This window comes from Amblyomma americanum, chromosome 1 (genome assembly GCF_052857255.1).
Source record: "Amblyomma americanum isolate KBUSLIRL-KWMA chromosome 1, ASM5285725v1, whole genome shotgun sequence".
NCBI lineage: Eukaryota > Metazoa > Arthropoda > Arachnida > Ixodida > Ixodidae > Amblyomma > Amblyomma americanum.
Genome location: NC_135497.1, coordinates 327770682 through 327791915, shown reverse-complemented (window position 1 = coordinate 327791915; position 21234 = coordinate 327770682). Strand labels below are relative to the sequence as shown.

The 21234-nt window shown below is 46.7% G+C and overlaps 1 protein-coding gene across 6 annotated transcripts; it reads right to left on the bottom strand.

Moving 5' to 3' along the window:
• Positions 1–806: 806 nt before the first annotated feature.
• LOC144115479 (uncharacterized) lies at positions 807–16365 on the bottom strand. 6 transcript variants are annotated; one of them, XM_077649879.1, is made up of 7 exons: positions 16183–16365; positions 5927–6096; positions 5515–5564; positions 5351–5387; positions 5113–5247; positions 4985–5042; positions 807–1353 (listed from the first exon to the last, which is right to left on the bottom strand). In XM_077649879.1, the coding sequence occupies exons 2-7, from the start codon at positions 5932–5934 to the stop codon at positions 1240–1242; spliced, it is 402 nt and encodes a 133-aa protein (XP_077506005.1). In that variant the 5' UTR covers positions 5935–6096; positions 16183–16365; the 3' UTR covers positions 807–1239. The 6 variants fall into 6 exon arrangements, 4 of the variants coding, with proteins under 4 accessions (XP_077506005.1, XP_077506007.1, XP_077506008.1 ...); XM_077649881.1 differs by lacking the exon at positions 4985–5042; XR_013311404.1 differs by lacking the exons at positions 4985–5042; positions 5351–5387.
• Positions 16366–21234: the final 4869 nt, after the last annotated feature.

The window sequence follows — 21234 nt, the reverse complement described above, 5'->3', positions numbered from 1 at the left end:
GTCCCAGAAGTTCAAATAAATATTATGCGCTTTGTAATGTGGGTGCTTCACAAGAGGCTACAAAGGATTGAGTAATTCACAGGTTTATGAGGCCACAGAAATAGCAAAAGTTATCGATGGCCGGAGCAGCAATATCTCCACACGTGGTGGTGATAGCTGGTATGGGAACTCTAGTAGAGTATAGCAACCTTGGCTGTTCCCATTTCACAGCTTTAGGGGAGGAGGTCCATTGGTGGTCGTGTGCAAAAATCCATTCTTTGCGGAGCTGCCCGCAAGTGTGTGTGTGTGTGGGGGGGGGGGGGGGGGGGGATGTTGCCTTTCTTTTCTGCACCCCGGCCAGAAATTTTCCCCATTTTTCGACAAAAAAGGAGGCCAAGAAATACATGGCGCAAACGGGACAGAATCCTCTAACAGTGGCCCATAAATCCACCCCAGGGTGCTAGGTCACATGCATAATAGTGTGCTTTGTGAATGGCTGTTGTCTACAGACTTTCGCTGCGTTACACTAATGAGAACAACATAGCAATCCAGTGACTGGTCCGCATGCGTGACTACAGCGCCTCATGTTGCCCTTCCTACGTACCAGAGGCTGACACGTGCTAATTCTTTATCATGAACAGTATAGCCTGTCGGATTTGTTGATGCATTTCTATGAGCCAAAGCAATGCCATGGGCTCCGAGGCATGCCAAACTCGCACATTATTCTTCTCCAGCAACTGTTTATTGTAAATTGCAGCTGTAGTGTTAGTGAGCCAGCAGCTGGACCAGAGAAACCCAGGCATACCTCAATCCAGAACAAGCACAAAGAACCAGCAGTAGAGAATATTTATTCTGTGGTCGACACTTACTGCCCACATTAACAGGGCTGCAGTTCCTAGGCCCACTCATCAAGTGGCGCAAGGCAAGCTACATCTCATATGCAAATCAGGACGTGAGCAGCGTGCAGATTTCCAGGACGCCTTGCTGGCGCCTGGCAGTATTCGCATACTTGCAAGGGTGGTCAAACGGGCTAGTTGGTAGCTCATATTTGAAAAAAACAGCACACCTTTAGACACGAACAGAGGCAGATATAACGACACAGCGCTGTGTCGTTATATCTGCCTCTGTCTGTGTCTAAAGCTGCGCCGTTTTTTTCCAAGTATTCGCATACGCAGCCCTTTCGAGGCCTGCTCGTGTTTGAGTGCATGCAGCAATACGACTGAAGGCTGCTGTGTCATACTTCTATGCTGTTGTTGGTCTTCAGGAGACTCCGCGTGTCCAAGGGCGTGACAGCTGCACAGGGAACGTTGAAGCGGTCAAAGCAGTCGAATATTTCCTGCTCCTGATGATCCGCCTCCTGGAGCTCCTCGTAGCCTAAAAAATAAAAGCCTATTAGGGATGAAAACTTTAGTGCAGAACAACTGAGCTTACGGAAAACTCCTCAACTACAGGGGCCCAATTATTTCTTGCTGTCATTACATAAGGCAGGACCACATTTTTTCATGCCTATAAAGTCGATACTGTAGCTGCTGAAAGTCTTCATGCGTGCCACCTAACACATAAGTATCGCAGGCTCGAGTTTTGATTATTGCCATAGCAAACGAATGACTGGCCTCATAATAGAAGTTGCAAAAACATGAAATGCCAACGTTACAGTGTGGAAAACGTCATAAGCATTTTTTTTGTTAAATTCTATTAACAACAGGCATGGCTCATTCAGTTGCTCAAAGCAGGCTTTTATAGGCACGGCCGTCTTATGCAAAGCATTGCTTATCAAGCGGCCATGGTATAGGGTAAGCGCGTCGGCGGGGCAATCGTCAACAAAGTGGCGTACGCTAGTACTTTGCCTCACACACTATACCATGACATAAGAGTAAATGTTGTGATTCAGCAGTGCTATTTTCGACCAACTACAGCCTCCTACGTGATGATAAATAAGAAATACATGCCCCTTTAAATAGAGAGAGAAGGTGATGCGAAAACCCCGGAACACAAAAGTAAATCAAAATGAAATGATACTGTAAAGTTTAGTTAGCACGATGACAAAATTGCACAAAATAATTTGGAACCTTGCTTAGCTTATTAGCCCCATTTTTATTGCATTCAGACGTTTAATAGGGTCCCAATTATGTATGCTCTCTTCCAGTATATCTAATGCTAGCAAAACAAATATTGTATCCTTCCTAACATCAATGTTATAATGTTATTTTAAACTTTAGTTGATGGCATTATTGTTTACTTGATTTAATTATCGTTTTGTCAGGCTCTTATATGACTGCTGACTCCTCCACAAAGTAATTATTGTTAATACAATTTAGGACAGCAACATTTTGAATGTGAATCTCAACACCTTAGTGTAAAAAGTCAGTTGACAATATGTATCCTTCAAAAAGGTAACCATTCCCACTTCACTCGTTGATATGCAGGTGCCTTAGACGAAGTGTGACCACATTCTAACAAAAAACTAATTCGGGCTCATTGCTCCATTTCTATGAACTGTATTATAAAATAGAGTGGAAAGGTCACTATTCCTACAGTGCCTGGCACCGCGAAAAACCCTAAACTTCATTGGATTTACAATCTAACCATCAAGAGCATCTCATTATCAGGTATACTTTCTTTGCCATTTTCCACTGGCATCCTGTCCTGAAAGTCGGTAAGCTGACTGTGAAGTGGGATCGTGAATGCTGATATCAATTAGCTTTCCTTTCAGTGCATCTAAAAGGCCACTGGCAGTTTCTGTGCCCTCATTTACAACCAAGAGCAAGTTGTCCCGTGTTTTTAAACTAGCCTGCCATCGCCGTGCATGCACTTTTGCCATGCACAGCGGCCGGAAACTCTCCATGCCTCTGTAACTTGACATTCCTTGCGTTGGACTTTGCGGAACTAATATTTGCTCAAGTGAGGAGGAACCTTGTCACTGCCAAAAGTCGCCTTGGCATATAGATGGACGCATTGCATCGATGGTGTGCTCGATTTGAAGAGAGCCAAGAATGCATGTGCCGACTCGCAAGACATTTCGCTGGAATTAATGGCAGATCTCCACGTGGAGTTGTTTAATATGGCAATGCAAGCGAAAACGAATTTTTTTTCGCCCGTGGTACACTGACTGCATTTGGACACCCACCTGTTCAGTACTCTGTTAACAAAGTGACAATGCAAAAAAGTCAAATTCATAACCATTACTCTCTCTAAGGTATGAGGGCATTCCTGAAATAGCATTTTTCTAAAAAAAATGATATTTTGCATTTTTTTTTGGCAAAAGTTAGAAGGGTCTTTGAGGTTATCAAAAATATAAAAATGCAAACTATCATTTTTTGAAGAGGAAGAGAGAACTTCTTTCTCTCTCTTTTAAAAAATGGTATGAATTTTTAAACTTTTTGTAGCCAAAAACACACCTCTACCTTTTACGAAAAAAACTATGATTCGGTCTTGTGGTGTTCAAAATTTACAGGCTACATTGTTACCTGCAACATCCTTGTGTCTATAGAACCTATCTGTTTTAATCTTATTTTTCTAGAAATTAAGTTTAGTTCTTTCTTGAGTTTTGCCAACATAGATAAAGCTACACTCAGTGAAAATTTTTCAAACTTTGTACGCCCGTTTATTACACATCAAGGTATCAATGAACAAGGATTATCGAAATCCACTAATATTTTTTATCTTGTGACCTGTTATCTGAACATCCATGCTTGTGGAAAGCCAATTTTTGTGTATGCTTTTAGTTTTCTTGTGATAACTGCCTGCAAACTCATCACAGGCTCTTTATTTAGACAGTTCACTGGACAGGTAATAGATAGGCCTGCATAAATTTCGAAGCAATATGGTGCACATTAGTTAGTTTCCGAATTATCACTGTTGGCGTAGAGGCAAATTTAGGGCACTTTTCAAATTAAAACATCATGTTTAAAAACTAAAACACATTTTTTTGAAGCTTTATACTCACTGATGACATCAACATGGTATGCCTAAAAATTAAAAATAGCAAAAGGATTTATATTTACTATTTATTTATATTACTAATTAATGTTTATTATTAAAATAAACATTTTCCATCACGGGTGTCCTCATACCTTAACTGATAAAACCCTGTAATGAGAACTCAACAAATGCGGCAAACATGGCAAAATTTTTTGATAAAATTATATTAATAATTACTTTCTCACAAATCTCACAAATATAATTAAATTACGTTACAATTACTTCATAAAAGTAAAGCAATTAATTTTCAATCACCTTTGATTTCTGATCACAGAGTAAGATAGAAAGGAGCGCCAGTTTGGCTGATAAGAGGACATGAATTTTACCACATTGGTGAAACTTCAATGGGCCATCTGATAAGCAGTGCTTGGATTTGGCATTGGCGCTGGTAGAAAACTCCCACTGCACTGCAGCTCCAGCGGTTCCAGGGTCATTGGTGCTGGAAACTCTCTCCCTCTTATTCTGCAGGCACACGCGTGCGTCGTGGTTGTCATCTGCTTCACAGTGCCGCTCTAGCACACCGCTTGCATCGGCACAGCCACTGATCAAAACAGCATTTCGTTTCATAGCATTGTCGAAACGTGGAGCATCGACGAGGTTATTTTTGCAAGGCGAACAGCGAAATGGAGCAAATGGAGAGCCGCAACAGTGAGCGAAGGATAGCGGAAGGAAAGAGTACTATGCAAACCTAAAAGCTGAGTGCCCAACGTGCACTGGGCATTCGTGTAGCAAAATCGTGCCTGCTGATTGCATTGCGGCAAGCCTGAATCGGAGCTCCTGTCTATCTTACTCTGTGTTAAAGAAGTACTCCGGTTACAGCTCTCAAGCATTTCATATTTCTTTATTCCAAGAACAACTGAGCTTCAAAATGGACATCGGAAATTTTGCCCTGCTTTGAAGAAAGGGTGTTCTTTGCCATGCTGAACAGCCTCTCTGCAGACGCAAATGAGGGCAACTCAGGGTTCTATATCATAAATGGCTTTTTCACCCTTGATTACGACTCAAAAGCTGTACAATCACCCACTTCGTTCTTCATCCACTGGCGAATGTCATCGTTCATTGCGTCATGTGGTAGTGCCCTCCTGATTTTGAACAAAGTGTGATCAGCGTCAGTTATGGGTGGCGCAGTGGCTTGATTTTCAGACTCATCACCTCTGAAATGACCCTGGTAACAGGAGTGGAAAGCTGCCATTTCTTTTGGTCAAGTTGCTCATCCTGGAGCCACGCCAACTTAAAATGTGATGTGTGGCTGCCGCAGTGGTGTAGTCCGCGAGTTGGTTCGCAAACCTGGATAAATTTAACATAGTGCATTAAAAATACCCACACAGTCAACATTATTCCACGCATTCTTACATTTTTTTTCTGGTAAATCAGACCTCTATATACTCACAGAGGAGTGTGGAAAGCGCTCTGCAACTGAACTGAACCTAAAAATTATGAAAAGTGCAAAAATGAAGTGAACAGCAATGACGATGACTAGGTCAGCTAGTGCTGCCAAATAAAAAAAAACAATGAAAAATTACGATGATAAGACTGGAAGCGAACAGTGCTTACATTTATGTCTTTCGGCCTTGTCTTGCTCTTTCACGCTGTGGTATCCTATCCTATGAAAGGTATGAAATTTTAGTACTATACTCAAGTTTTCCTTCAACATGACAAACCAGCCGGATATGACGTTTCAATTAACCTCGCACTTCTGCACAATTTGACATGAATGAAATACTACAGTACCTGTACAAAGAGGCTAATCGTCACCGCATCGAGAACAAACTTGTATAAGCTAGGTACACACTACACTTCTGACATGTGATTTGCTATTTCCAGCTGTTACCGCAGCACAGTAACCATATCCTAACTCCATGTTCATTGCTGCGCAGTGGCATCCACTCAATGATGCGCTAGTAAGACCTCCGCCTATGAAACAGCACTGCTGCTACCACAAAGAAAATAACTACGACGAACTCACCTCTTCATGACACTGCAATTCACAGCGTCAAGAAGTGCTTAGCAATACTGCAGTTCCTGGGGACAGTGCAGGGACCGTCGAAGAGCCCACAGCATAGGCAGAAGTGCCCCCACGAGCATATATTTTTCTCCCTGTAGAACGACCAGGGACCGCACTATTGGCCATAGAACCTGTCAGAGGGGGATTGAAGCACAGCATTGCAAGACGATGTACTATATTGTCTCATGTCTTTACTACTTTAATTACATTAAAAACACCAGGATATTGCCTTTTATATTCAATATATCTGTGTATACCCCCTCACTCAATGTGCACGAGCTTGTAAGCAAATTTTATTGCAATACACCAGAAAAAAAATACACCAGAAAAAAAAAAGTCAACACACAGACTTGTGTTCTTCCTGAAATACAAGGTAATCTCCAAGGATCCGGGAAATGTTCAGCATGTCAAGGACCTTGGTCATGCGTGTTGTTCTCTCTTCCCTGATCTGGTCCAAGGGCTTGAACACAAGTTCCACCTCACTGCATGAGGCAAAATTAGAAAGCACCTCCAGTGCTGCTACACAACCTCTGATGTAATAGATGAGTGTTGCTGTTTGCTCCATAGTACTTTGCAGGTGTTCATAACGCATGTAAATGCACGCCTGTACCGCACATCTTGCAGGGCTTGTTCAATGTCTACGACAGCAATAAGGTTGAGCCTAAGCATTGCATAGCGTTTATGTTTTGGCAGCCGTGGTTCATCCAGCTTGGGAGGGATATCAGTCAGAAACCACTAGAAAAATGTGCACATTATCCATATCTATGTCTTCGTCATCTTCTGTTGGTTGTTGTGGAGAGAATACCATGCAGGCAATAAAATGAGCACTATGGTTTGACTGAAACAATAAAATGAACAACAGGGTAAGTAGGGTCATGTTTAACCTGAATAACTTGAATTTTAAAGCATCTGTGATGGTCACAGTAACCTTGCTCAGGATTTCACAGTCCACCAATACACCATGAAGTGCATGTGCAAGGACGTATGTATGGTGCCCAGTATGGCAGACTTTCTCGTGCAGCCTTGGCCCAACCAGTGGACGAGAAAACTTCTGAAATATACACCTTTTATTTAGTATATCACTATGTGGTGTATGACAAAATATGCATGCTTTGAAATTTCTTGAGAGGGAGGTTGCAATGTAAGCTTGCCTAACGATGAAAGGATATCCAGCAGTCAGCCATGCAGCATACAAGATGCCATGCCTAGAAAACAGGCACGCAGCTTGTCCTTCATTTCCTCAAACAATTTGTTGACTCAGCCAGCTATTGCCCAGCGGAAGAGCACCTTGACTCCATGTTAAAGAGTTTGCAGGAGGCCAATAAAATCCAGGTGTTCTGCAATGAAGAACATATGGAAAGATCCTATGAAAAATGTATTTATAGCTAAGTCTAACTGCTGCTTTGAAGGTGTGGACACTTTTCCTACAGAGCATCCAAGCCTCATCTGCTTTGGGGCATACGAAGAGCCTTCACAAGCTCCGTCAGCAAAACGCTTCTGTCTGTGAATATCGAGCTCTTTTAACGTGCGCATATGGGTGCTGCTTCTAAAAAAGAAATTACCTGCAAACCTCAATGAAAGGGATCACGAACCAAATCCACCAAGTATAAAAAGGCATAAAAAGATATTTAACCAGAAAGGGGCTTTCACGGTGAATTAGAGTTGAGCCCACTTATAACGGTCGCAGCTATAACGAACGCTTGCTTATTACGAATGGGCGCGGTGCTACCGTCAAAATATGCACAAGGGCAATGGCAATCCATTGCAGATACTATGAACAACTTTGGCTGCACCACTTGGTTTTAGCGAACAAGGAGGTGCTGTAAACTCCCCACCGCAGTTGAAGAGGTCATGCTTCCAGCAAGCGCAGAGATCAAAGATTGCCTCTCAACCTTCACAACGCTGCCCGGGAAAGAACATGTCGACCCAAAAATGCAATAAAAAGGAAGCATTGAAATGGCAAGTAACTGCCGACCAAGCCCATGCCAATGACCTATAAGCGCAATCATTGCCTGCATGTTCATCGGCTGAACAAAGCATCCCCAAGCGGAAGAAGCATGTTGCATGCGAGACAGGGGCATCATTGAAAGCGAAGCTACTGATCATGGTCGTGGATAAAGTAACAGCAGCGATTTGAGAATTTTGAAAGGCTTGCTGGCCATGCTGGTCACATGGTATGCATCACGTGCCTGGCCTGCCAGTCAGCTCCATCTTTTGCGCTGCAGGCAGTGTCATACAACGGACAATGTAGCTGAAGCAGTGTGCCATGAGCACTGCACTGTTTTCTTGGCTGCATGAGCCCAACAATGACAGATGAAGCTCGAAAACACACGTGATCAGACGCATGTATATTTGTAACAACGCTTCATTTATGTATAGCTGGCCAGATGTTTCCTCAGATGACTGCACTCCTGCGGACCACAAAATTGCAGAGGCGCATGCTCTGACAAAGATGTTGACCACCAAGTACGAGCACACTCCTACTGCCAGCAATCTTATTTGTGTGGTCTACCTGCCACCAGCTGCCACGGATGCTTCAATCACAATTAGTTATATCCTGTCCCCAAATTTGATAGTTCGGAGCAAGGGTCTCAGTGAGGATTAAATGACTGCCCTAGAGAGCCTGAAAAGAGCTGCGGCAGGCTCTGCTTTGCACAAGTAGGCATGCAAAACGCGGTTTTATAAGAAACAAATGCTTCTTTGTCAGCCTCAGTGTTTTTGGCTGTTATACGGAGAGACCACTTACTACGAATATCAGATATAACGAACAGAATCCACGTGACTGTCAGGTTCCTTATAAGTGGGCTCGACTGTATTCTGCTCTGCCCTGCTCACATTTTAACAAGTTTCAATGAAAACTGGTAACCTTAGAAGGAAAGAAGTTAAAGAAAGAAAATTTCAGCAGAAAAAACTACTCTCAGGGCAAGAGATGCTAAACTTTTTTCCCCTCAAACTAAACATATAAGTCACTCAATGCATTGTAGCCAGTGGTGTGACACTTCCATAGACTCAGTGGGGCAGAAAACGTGCTAGCGGCAGCAGCAGCACCTAGTTGGTCAGTGGAAAGCATTCAGATTAACAAAGTGTCTTTTGCATCAACTCGCAAGTAAAAGTACTCTTTACTCCTTTAAAGATTATAGTTAATAACTGACAGTTGTAAGAAAGTTATTCGCACACTGTATAAGCCTAAGACACTATAATTAAATTTTACTGACGACTGAAACTGCACTGATGCCAGTCTCGAAGCCCCACAACAAGCCAATCCAAACAATTAAATAAGGCTGCTTGGATCACCCGGAGCTGGTATCACCAGTTGCTCTCGTGGTAGCTGCGCTTTCTGCTGCTTGATTGGATCATGGTAAATATACGTTGTAGCGACAAACTGCTAAAGCATTACACTTCCTGTTTGTCGAGGCACTCACCCAACGTGCGTATTCGGTCTTGTTTTTATTGTGGCAGCTCATGTAGCATGCTTTACACTGGCGTCCGACTGGAGTGAAAGCTAGCAAAACAACAGCACAACGCAGGAAGAGTTCTATGTAAATGAGACTTTACTAAAATAAGCATCCTTGTATACACAACCTTACAAAACCAGAGTATCTGAAGCCAGTCTTTAAATACACGTACGAATGCAAGATTGTCCACAAGTGTGAATATATACATGATTCGACAAAGGGGCAATCAAGCAATAAGCTGAAAAAAAAATCTTTCAGAAGAGCATAAAGAACACCTTCAGAAGAACCTAATATTCCATATATCTGTAGCCATGGCCCATAGAGTTCAAGAGAAAGAAAATAACTGCGGGCGGACAAGTGTAGTGATGATTCGGAACATTGATCAGCTGGAGCAATGTAAGCTGAGCTGGCATACAGCAGGATTAACTGCAGCTCTTCGCGAGAGATTGCTCTGCTGTCGAGTGACACAATTAAACTGATGGCGACGACATAATCAAACGCAAGCTTGCGAGGGGAACATCAAAAGAATTGAACAAAATCGGGTAGAGAGTGTTACATAAAGTGCTCTTTTGTCTGAATGTCGCTACAGTCGAGCCCACATGTAACGGCCCCACTTAAGACGAACTTTCGCTTATAACTAACGAGACCTGCGCGACCGCCAAAATATACATTGTTTCAATGGCACAAGATCACACGTATAACGAGCATCATTAAGCCCTGCTGATCGGTTACAGCAAACGGAAGGCATAAACCTGGCGCCGCGATGCGAGATAACCTGCCTCCGACCCCTTTGTGCGCCCAGCGAGCGGTATGTTTTCCCGAGCCTCATCGCAGGCGAAATGCCCCCCCCCCCCCCCCGTTTCGTGCCGCTCTCAAGCGAGCTGACTGATATCCTTGGGATCTGTCCGGCTTCCCCTCCACCCAGCAGACCGGAGCCACTCCAAACATGGGAGGACTGGGAGACCTCACTACGCTCCACAGATCAGGCACGACAGAAGATTGTCGCCACCTGTGCGGCCAGCGTCATGGACCTTTTAGCCATGAACGTTTGAGTGCGGTGTGGTCGTGCGAGGACCCAGGGGTCCTGGGAGGCCCGAATTCCTCTGCACAATAAAGTCTTTCTCTCTCTCACTCTCATGCCGTTCATTGCGTTTAAAATTTTGTGTCTGCACCCCTTTAAGGACGATAGACACCAAATTTTTTCTTGCGTGTTTTCTTCTTTCAAACGATATCGTAGACATTCGTATACATGAAGCACCCTGTGGTATTTGTGTACGACCGCTAAATAGTTTATAATTGAATTTCTTCTTCACGCTGTTTCGGTTTCGTCGACCGAAGGACGACTGTGACGTCAAGTTGATGTTTTCGCCACGTGATCAACTGGAAAAACTTGTAAGGGCCAGTGCAGGTGGCGCCATCAGGGGACACACAGGGACGGCTGACAACACTGGAGGGAGAGGGAATGCGTGGTTGGCTATGGCGGGAATGTGCGTGAGGTGTGCGCGGGCAGCGCGGGAGTGATCCGAGTGGCGTGGTCGAAGTGGGCTCAAGTGTGAGCTCGGTGCGCATTGCATTAGGTGCGCAAACTACGGATGACTATTGGGGGACTCCGGCAAGAGGGACTCTGTGAGCGTGTGTAATAAATCATCCCTTGACAAGTGGGGGCCCGTCCGACGGAACCAACATGGAGACCAATGCCGGAACGTCCGCATCTGATGAAAGCTCCGTCACAGCCACGGTCCCAACGACCCTGGTGCAGCAACTCCTGGCCACTACGACGAAAGGTACGCTGCTCGAGCGGGAGCAACTCGTCGAGTACTGCTAGTATCGATTCGTCGAGTACTGCTATTTGGGAGGCATCCCGAACGATCGTCGCCTTCAACATATCCCTGTGGCGTTGGAAGGCTCTGCGAAACAGTGGTGGCGGTTCATCGGTGGCCACTCAGATTGGGCTTCCTTCGCCGAGGACTTCAAGGGCGAGTTCGCGGCCGTCGACTACAGGGAAAAATTGAAGGCAGAGCTGGCCGAGCGCACTCAGCACCCTGCCGAGAATCTAAAACAGTTCATACACATCATAGCAGAGTACTATGACCGTATTGGAGAGCCTGTCACCGACGCGGAAAAAGTTGATCGGGTGAGGCGGCAAATGCATCCGACCTTTCAGGACCTGACGAATAACATGGAATTCGCGAACCTGCGCGACATGGCAAAGGCAGCGGGCCTCCTTATGCAGCGTGCGTGGCACCGCCTGCGTTACGTGCCACCGCCACTGCGAAGCACGCAGGCCGCGCCCGACCTCGCCTTTGTTGACGCCGGCGCTCCACATCGTCACTGCCCTGTCGCGGCGGCCTCAACCGATGCTTCGTCACGACATGACTGGTCGCTTCGGCCTGCGGCGATGCTCGCGTCCCGACACGGGGTCCGTCCTTCGGGCTCAACGCTGCGAGCTGAGGCCCCTTTGTGGGCGCCGCCAGATCCCCGTGCACAGTACCAGTCGCCGGCTTCAATGAACGAAAGCGGCCGCTCCGCACTGGGCATCGCATGGCCCATGCCTCCACCTGAGGCTGTTGTCTGCCACCGGTGCGGTGGTAGAGGTCATCGAGCGCGCGCATGCCCTACAGGCAAGTCACGAAGCAGACCGCGCTGCTTCCGCTGTGATCAGGTCGGTCACCTCCAAGCAAACTGTCCGGGAAATGGCCGAGCGTAGCAGTTGTGCCGGCCAACGGCTACGCAACTTCTTTGCAAGTTCTAGCGACGACCGGTGGGAAAGAACCTCTGCTCGAGGTATCAATCGGCGACAGTGTATTTTACGCCCTCCTGGACACCGGCGCCAGCGTTAGCCTGATGAACGCGCGAGCCTTCGAGGCGGCGAAACGAAGTGGCGCCAGCACCAGAGAAGAAAGACGGACTCTCCGGCTTGCAGAGGGAAGGTCGGAGACAACACCCTCTGTACGTTGCCGCATCCGATGGCAGGGTAGCAGCCGGAAACAGCGCTTCCTCTTGTTGGAGAAGCTTTGCCACGACATAGTTCTGGGACGAGACTTCCTTGCAACAGCGGGCTTTTCTGTACATATAGGCCTCGGTGGATGGACACTCGGGATGGATCCCCAGCCATTGGTGAGGTTCAGCAAGGCACCCTCTCGCCACCACACAGCGGCTGCTGGCCTGCTCAAGACAGCTCCACACAAGTTGCACAGCAGCATCCTGACATGGAAGACTGGGATGAGGACCTAGCTACCTCCTTGCAGCAGCTGTTTGCTCTGGAAGAGCATGGTCCACCTGAGGCCAACTGCAGCCAAGCGACGTCTGACCGCAGGGCCTCTCCAGACAGCGATCGACTGGAAGCCATCCTCAGTCAATATAGACATGTTTTCCAAAAATACCCCGGCTGCACATCTCTCATTACGCATAGAATAGATACAGGCGACCACTGTCCAGTCCGTTGCAAACTGCGCCCAGTAAACGCAAAAAAGCGGGAAGTCATGGACCAATGTATACAAGAACTGCTGCAGCAAGACCTTATCGAACCATGCACCAGCTCATGGGCCAGTGCTCCAGTCCTGGTGCAGAAAAAGAATGGTGGGTACCGCCTAGCAGTTGACTGCACACCATTAAATGCCAGGACAAATGTACCAAGGTACCCAATGCCTCGTACCGACTGGGTCCTTGCACAGTTGGGTCGTGCCAAATGGTTCTCGAGTCTGGACCTTGCACAAGGTTTTTTCCAAGTGCCTGTAGCACCGGAGGACGTTCAAAAGACTGCGTTCATATGCCACAAGGGCATGTTTCAGTTTAAGAGGATGCCATTTGGAGTGGCTGGAGGGCCAGCAACGTTTCAGTCTTTAATGGACAAACTGCCAGACAGAATAAAACATACCTACTGCATGGCTTTCTTGGATGATATCCTTATCTACTTCGACACATTGGCAGAACATCCGGACCACATTGCCGAGGTGTTGCGTAGGATTGACAGGGCCGGCCTCTCAGTCAACCCAGCAAAGGTTTCCTTCTGCAAACAGACTCTCAAGTTCCTTGGGCACATAATTACTCCTGGTGAGTGCAGACCGGACCCAGACAAGGTGCAAGCTGTCTCTCAGTTTCCCGCATCCCGTACTGTCAAACAACTCCAAATGTTCTTGGGCCTAGTTGGCTACTACAGGAATTTTATACCCTCATTCTCCGACAAGGCAAAACCTCTAACACTGCTGTTGAGGAAAGGTACAGACTGGTTGTGGGGGGCTGAGCAGCGAGCAGCATTTGAGCTGCTGAAGACTACACTGGCAGGCGAGGTGGCTGTCACCCTACCGGATCTGAACCGACCATTCGTCATTGAGACGGATGCTAGTGGCACAGGCATTGTGGCAGTTCTACTTCAGGAGGTGGATGGCTTGCTTCGGCCAGTCTCGTTTTTTAGCAGAACCCTAACCGCAGCAGAGCGAAACTACACAGTGCAAGAATGGGAATGTTTGGCAGTCGTGTGGGCTGTGGAAAAATTCAGGCCATACATTGAGCTTACGTCTTTTGAGGTTCATTCTTATCACGCATCGCTGGCACGGATGCTCAACACTGAACACACGTCGGGACGGGTGCGACGCTGGGTTTTGCGATTGCAAGGGCTGAGGTGCACGGTTAGGCATCGCCGAGGCCGAGCTAACATCCCAGCCGATGCTCTGAGCAGATTTCCAACTGGTCATCCAGAACCAATGCCTTCAAGCTTGGCAGAAGAATGGTTTCCGATAGAACTCGAGGAACCACAGCTCACCATTCGCTTCGCTGATGTTGCCTCGGCTGACCTTGTTGACACCTCACCCCTAACCGACTGTGCAAAACTGAAGCACGAGCAACAGAAAGACCCGTTGCTGCAGCAGCTGCTGCAGTACCTTGAAGCGGCGATCATACCAGACGACCCCAAGAGGGCAAAAATGGTCTCCGACTTGGCCAAGGAGAGCCATATAGCACCTGATGGGGTTCTGCTTTGGACACGCGGAGGCAAAGCGGTGCCGTGGCTCCCCCTCCATCTACGGGAATTGGTGCTTAAACTGAAGCACGACCATCCACTCAGTGGACACGCCGGCTTCTTCAAAACCTTAAGGCGCATCGAGAGCCGCTTCCCTTGGTTGGGGGTGTGCTCCGACACGTCTCGTTATGTACGAGGGTGTCAGCAGTGCCAGGTCTTCAAGCCCCGTCGCCAGAAGCCAAAGGGACTTATGGACAGCACTTGGGTGTCCTCACCCATGCAGCACCTCAGTGTGGATCTGACAGGCCCATTGCCCAGAACTCCACGGCAACACAAGTATATCCTTGTAGCTCTGGACACATTCACTAAGCTTATCGATCTTTTTCCCCTGCGGGCACCAACTTCAAAAGCCATCGTTGAAAGGATCGTGGAAGTTTTCTGCCGGCACGGTGCACCTCTTTCCCTCTCCAGTGATAACGGTAAACCATTCGTCAGCAAGTCAGCAAGATATGGAAGGGAGTGCTGCAACATTGGGGAATACAAGAGCGGCACACAGTCCCCTACAGACCTGCTGGACAGCCTGTAGAACGTCACAATGCTACAGTCAAGCAGACCATTGTCAACTACTGCTCCTCCCACTGCAATTGGGACAAGCGACTCTCTGAGGTGGCCTTCGCAATGCGGACATCAGAGAGTGTGGTCACAGGGTTTACGCCCGCATTCTTGTGCTATGGTCGGGAACTTCGTACACCTTGGGCAGATAGGCAGCAGATTAGTGCTGAAATTTCTGCATCGGCACCCCATGCACTCGCTGCAGAGCTAAACCTTTACCTGCAGGATGCATTGGCCATGGCCAGGGAACACCAAGAATCAGCGAAGGTCGAACAGGCCAGGCATTACAACAAGCATCGTCAACCAACCACCTACAAAGTTGGCGACCTCGTGCTCCGCGACAAGCACACTCTAAGTAATGCAAGTACAGGCTTCACTGCTAAATTGGCCCCTCGCCGCTCAGGGCCCTACCTAATCACTGCCCGTGTGGGTCAGAACAACTTTAAACTCAAAGACCCTGCCTCAAGAAAGTATATGGGTGTGGCCAACGCAGACCAGCTAATGCCATACCATCCACCGTGGAGGCCTGCTTGCACGAATTAAGGGGGGGAGGATGTAAGGGCCAGTGCGGGTGGCGCCATCAGGGAACACACAGGGACGGCTTACAACACTGGAGGGAGAGGGGATGCGTGGTTAGCTATGGCAGGAATGTGCGTGAGGTGTGCGCGGGAGTGATCCGAGTGGTGTGGTCGAAGTGGGCTCAAGTGTGAGCTCGGTGCGCGTTGCATTAGGTGCGCGAACTGCGGATGACTATTGGGGGACTCCGGCACGCGGGACTCTGTGAGCGTGTGTAATAAATCATCCCTTGACAAACTTTAATATAATCACTGACCGGCTTGTCATTCCATGTTTTGGAAGATGCTGGATTAAATGTCGTAGTCAATTGAATATACATATCAGCGATTACATTACAGTTTTTCTAGTAGATCACGCGAACAAACCGTCAACTTGACGTCACAGTCGTCATTCAGTCAATGAAACCGAAACAGCACGAGAGAAGAAATTCAATCAAATTATTTAGCGCTTGTAGGAAAATACCACACGGTAATTCATGTATTCTAATGTCTAACGCATCGTTTGACAGAAGAAACCATGCAATAAAATTACACTAGCTGCCCACTGAAAGAGAAGACACTTTCGCAAGGCAGCAAAGCTACCTAAGGAACAAGATGGTAGGTTCCAAAATTATTTACCTGGATGAGATATGTGCAACGGCAGCAAGCGCAGTGTTGGTGTAAGGACAGAACAGCGAGCGTGTGCTGCTTGTGCCAAGATCAGGACAACCATGGCCTGGAGCAGGCTGCCAGGGAAGGGCCACCGCATCATTGTGATGCACATCAGCAGTGAGAAAGGCCCATCAACGGCTGCCTGTATGTTTCCTGCAGAAAAAACGAAAAGGGTGAAGACTGCTATGAAGATACGGGTGGCAACCATTTTGAGATGTTTGCACTCATGTGCTCCAGAGGCAGACAAAAGAAACATCGTACCGAAACACAAGCAGTTGTGCCATTCACATCTGGACGAAGCAATGCCGACAACAGTTTTACACAAAGAAGCAGTTCAGCAGTAGCTGACAGAGAGAACACTAATGGAACGCCATGATGCCAACAATGTGGCTCCCATAAATCATGAAGCTGCCCAAACTGTGTGTTGTCAAATACCATGTAGGTGTCGCTGTGGCGAGGGCTGGCAACGTCAAGCTCTGGCTCCCACCTAAGCTTTAACCTATGGAGTTTCTCTGGGTACAAGTGAATAATGATACCAAGAATGAGCATAAAGATTTATGGCTTCCTTTGGTTGAAGCTTTGCTCATAAACAAGACACCAACGGTTTCAGCAGAAAAGTGGAGCAATTGTGCACACCACGCCATGAATAATGATGAAAAATTCAGAGCAAACTCTGCCAGCGGCCCTCATATTCATTAACACATACGAGTTTCACAAAACATAACTATGTAGCACATCGGCTCTGGGATGCATCACAATAGTAAACCAGCGCTAACATCTCTTGCACTGCAAATTAAGACTTTACATCATCAAGTTATCAGGCTTCCAAACTTTGGAAGTGGTATCCCAGGTTTAACATCCTGAAGCAACACATGGGCTATGAAGAACACCACAGTGGACGGCTCCGGATTAATTTAGACCGTATGGGGTTCTTCAACGTGCATTGACGTCGCACAGCACACCATTGTTTTTATGTTTTGCCACCGTCGAAATACTGCCACTGCAGCAGGATCGGGCTCAAACCCGCGACCCTGAGATCAGCAGCCGAATGCCAAAGCCACTAAATCATATGGCGGGTGCTTCCAAATTTTCAGCTAGCTGCTTTTTCTATGGACTGCTTTCCTGTCTCACTAAAGAATACAATACTTGCTTTAACTATTCGCTTAATAATTCTTTAGGCATGCTGTTTTGTCTTCGCTGAGAACGAATAAACAACTGAGGCTCCTCAACCTTCACGCTGTCAGCAGGCAAAGGACACCTGCAGCTGCATTCCTTTAATACAAGCACATGCATCAGTTTTTGTGCTTATACGCAGGTTGGAGTGGAACGTCAATTCTTATAAATGTCCGACATGAGTATGACGACATCCATACAGACACAAGGCAGCAACGGGAAACTGCAATACGGGCACTGCCTTTGATAAAAACAACTTACTTGTGTGGTGCATTCTTTTCAGCCATCTCCTGCTTCTCGATACAGCTAACTCATTGTTAGAAGCATACAGTAGCAGTGAGCCACTCACAACTTGCCTCCGCGTCCCCCGGCTCTGCTTCTTGCATCGACCCTTTTTCCTTTAAAAGAGCTTACATCGAAAGGTGGGCGACCTGTCACATTTGCAAACAGCGCGCCTGTTTTGCACCTTGCTAGCCATGACGAAGCAAGTACGCATCGAAATGTTCACTGAATGTGGGGGAAGATAGAAATACAAGAAACGCATTTAACGCTCTAGCGCACAAATTCAATACGACGCAAATTTTTATTTTTCTCGTCGAGCAGCCACGATCTACCGCTGACGCTGATACTGTAGAAGCTTGGGCAAGTTGGTGTGACATGGTTTTTTCAGCAGCGCGGGGGACAAAGGACGTGACAAGTGCACAGACACGGCGCTGAACTTACATCCGGTTTATTGAGGTGATTTTCACTACTTAAGTACAGTGGCAACCAATCTCAAATGAAAAGACAGATACACAAAACAGATTGACGAAAATGACAATTCCTGAGCACAGGTCTACAGTGGCACAAGACCAGCTGCGCACGTTTTTCTATTCTCATCAAGGAAACGTAGTTCTTTATCAGACAGAGCTAATGAGGCAACGCTTACGCATTCATCTTTGAATTTATGGATTTCATGAGCTTCAATGATTTCACGAGTGATTTTTGTTCTATTATCTGACAGCACTCGACACTGAGTGAAAACAGGATAACACGGCGGTTTTTTGTTCTTTTTTCTTTCCTCCGTGCAGTCTCTGCAATGAATGCCAAGGTGACGGGAAGCGGTGCCGCTCACGTTGTTGTTGTGTTCCCGCAGCCGGTCGTTGAGGCAACGACCAGTTTGCCCCGTGTAGTGCTTGTCACACGTAAGCAGAAACCTGTACACAACATTGCTACTACATGGTACAAAACCTTTTCGGTGTTTCTTATCGCAGCCAACCGTCCTTTCATTGCTGCTGTTTACAATATGGCAGAGTTTGGAGAGCTTATCGGGCGCGGAAAAAACAACGTTTACATCGGCACGCGCTCCCACCCTTTTCAGATTATGTGAAATGCGGTGTAGATAAGGAATAACCACATACTTTCTTTTTTCTTCCTTGGGCCTTTCAGTGGAATCTCTGCGGCCTGAATTAATGATTTCTCTTAGCAGGCTCTCTGATATTGCAATCAGAAGGTCGGAAGGGTATCCTGCTGCTTGTAAGCGTACCACCTGATTTTGATAGCTGTCTTGCATCGCATGATGGCATGATTTTTCTAGGGCATTTCTTAAACACAACTTTGCGATGCCGCGCTTTACAAGCTTAGAATGTGCAGAAGCGAAAGGCGTGAGGGGCTTCTGGCATCGTGGCTCGTAACGCCAGCACACATGGCTATTCTTGAGGAACATGGCAAGATCTAAAAAGCGTAACTTTCCTTCAGAAGGCGTTTCATGCGTCAAAACAAGAGGGTCAAGACAGGTGTGAAAAATTGATAAAACTTTCGAGACCGAGGCCCCTGCGTCAGTAACTGCACATGTCATCAAAACTAAAAAATCATCTACAAACCTAAAAACACGAGCCACGCTTTCGTCGAGTTGACTATCAAGGAGCTTGTCATGGTGCGCGAGATAAATGTCGCCCAGTATCGGAGCTATGCATGAAACAATGCAGACGCCATTGCTCTGGAGGTAAACAGATTCATTCCAGGTGGAAAATGTCGAGTTAAAGCAAAAAGTAAGGAGTTCCAAGAAGTTGCTATTGCTGATGCCTGCAGAACTCTGGAAAGCTACCACACCAAAGGAATCAATGCATTCTTCAACGCTTGCCAGCAGTTTCTTTTGCAGAAGGGAATAATATAAATCTTTTATATCGATAGAGCAGGCCGAAAAGCCTTTCGCTGGGTTTTGTTGCAAGAAAGCGATTACTTGGTTAGAACTCTTCACCTGAAAAGGGTCGTCAATGGTTAAGAGGTTAAGCTTGTCTTGCAAAAAATAACGCGACAGACTCTTGCCATGTGCCATCCTCGGAGACTATTGCTCGAAGTGGGCAGTCCAGCTTGTGAGTTTTGGCTGTGAAGAATATCTTTAAGCAGGACCCCTTGCTTTTCTCTATACACTTGGCTAGGGATTCCAAATTCATTTGTGCACACATTTTCCGTGATCGGGCTTTCACTTTACTTGGAGTGACATCGCTTCTCTGCCGGAAAGTCGAACTGATAGCATTTTCTGCTTTCGATAAGTAGAGCGCTTTTGGCATCACAGCAAAACCTCCCTCTTTACCAGCCTGTAATAGGGTCAGCGAGTTGTTCTTTAAAAACGAAACAGTGAATTTGATTGGAATTCTACACCTGGTAGGTCTACACTTTGCCAAAATGTACACTCCATCTGAAACACATCGGTCCACTTCAGGAGCCACTGCTAGGCTGGAAACTTGTCTCACCATCGCAAGAAGTTCCGATGCCGATTGCCTGGGTTCCACGGCGAACTTTGGTCCTCGTCTAAGGACGCCTTGTACTTGTTCCGGCAAGGACACTTCACCATAGGTGTGGACCGGACTGTGCATCTTCTTAGTGATGGCTCGAAGCTGCGGCAGCGCGCACTGGCATAAGAATTCCGTAGTCCTGTCTGCCGTCTGAGGTCCACCGCCGCCATTCAAGTGCACCATGAGCTGAAGATGTGCCGCTGTGTGCTCTCAGGAAGAGCCATTCTCTGTAGAGGCAAAATCACTCGTGAAATCATTGAAGCTCATGAAATCCATAAATTCAAAGATGAATGCGTAAGCGTTGCCTCAATAGCTCTGTCTGATAAAGTACTACGTTTCCTTGATGAGAATAGAAAAACGTGCGCAGCTGGTCTTGTGCCACTGTAGACCTGTGCTCAGGAATTGTCATTTTCGTCAATCTGTTTTGTGTATCTGTCTTTTCATTTGAGATTGGTTGCCACTGTATTTAAGTAGTGAAAATCACCTCAATAAACCTGTTGTAAGTTCAGCGCCGTGTCTGTGCACTTGTCACGTCCTTTGTCCCCTGCGCTGCTGAAAAAAACCGCTGACGAGCGAAGGCACGGAGGGGACACAAGGACATGTTCCTGGAAAATTTTAAAAGTTTTCGAGCAGCCAGCTACGCAGAAGTACCACCCTTTACGTCACTGAAGACTTACATTTAAATATATTCGCGACTAATCAATACTCCACACTATGTAATATCAAAACACAAGCTTATCACAACAGCGCGCTGAAACGGACAGGGAGAGCAGCAGACACGACCCACTCACGCTTCGCGGCCTGGCCAACAGGCGGCGCAGCCAATGCAATGAGCATGGGCTATAGTTTTCATGCGTCTGTGTCAAAGTAGGTGCTATGTAAAATGAGTTTGATCTTTCATCATAGATCCCAGCATGGTGACAATCTTCCTTGTTGAACATGTCTGCTGTACACCTAAGGGACTTGACTAAGAAGCGAACAAGTGGAGTTTTTTTTCTCGTAATGCAATGAGAAACAATCTTTAATTGCTACAGTTCTGGCAAGATAGAGACTTGGGACATACGTACTG

Bases quoted from the DNA above. Each gene is read 5' to 3' on its own strand.
- LOC144115479 (XM_077649879.1), bottom strand. The intron at 5,248-5,350 runs GTGAGTATATAG...AAATTTATCCAG, and splicing joins AGCGCTTTCCACACTCCTCT to GTTTGCGAACCAACTCGCGG. The intron at 5,043-5,112 runs GTGATGAGTCTG...GTTCAAAATCAG, and splicing joins TTACCAGGGTCATTTCAGAG to GAGGGCACTACCACATGACG.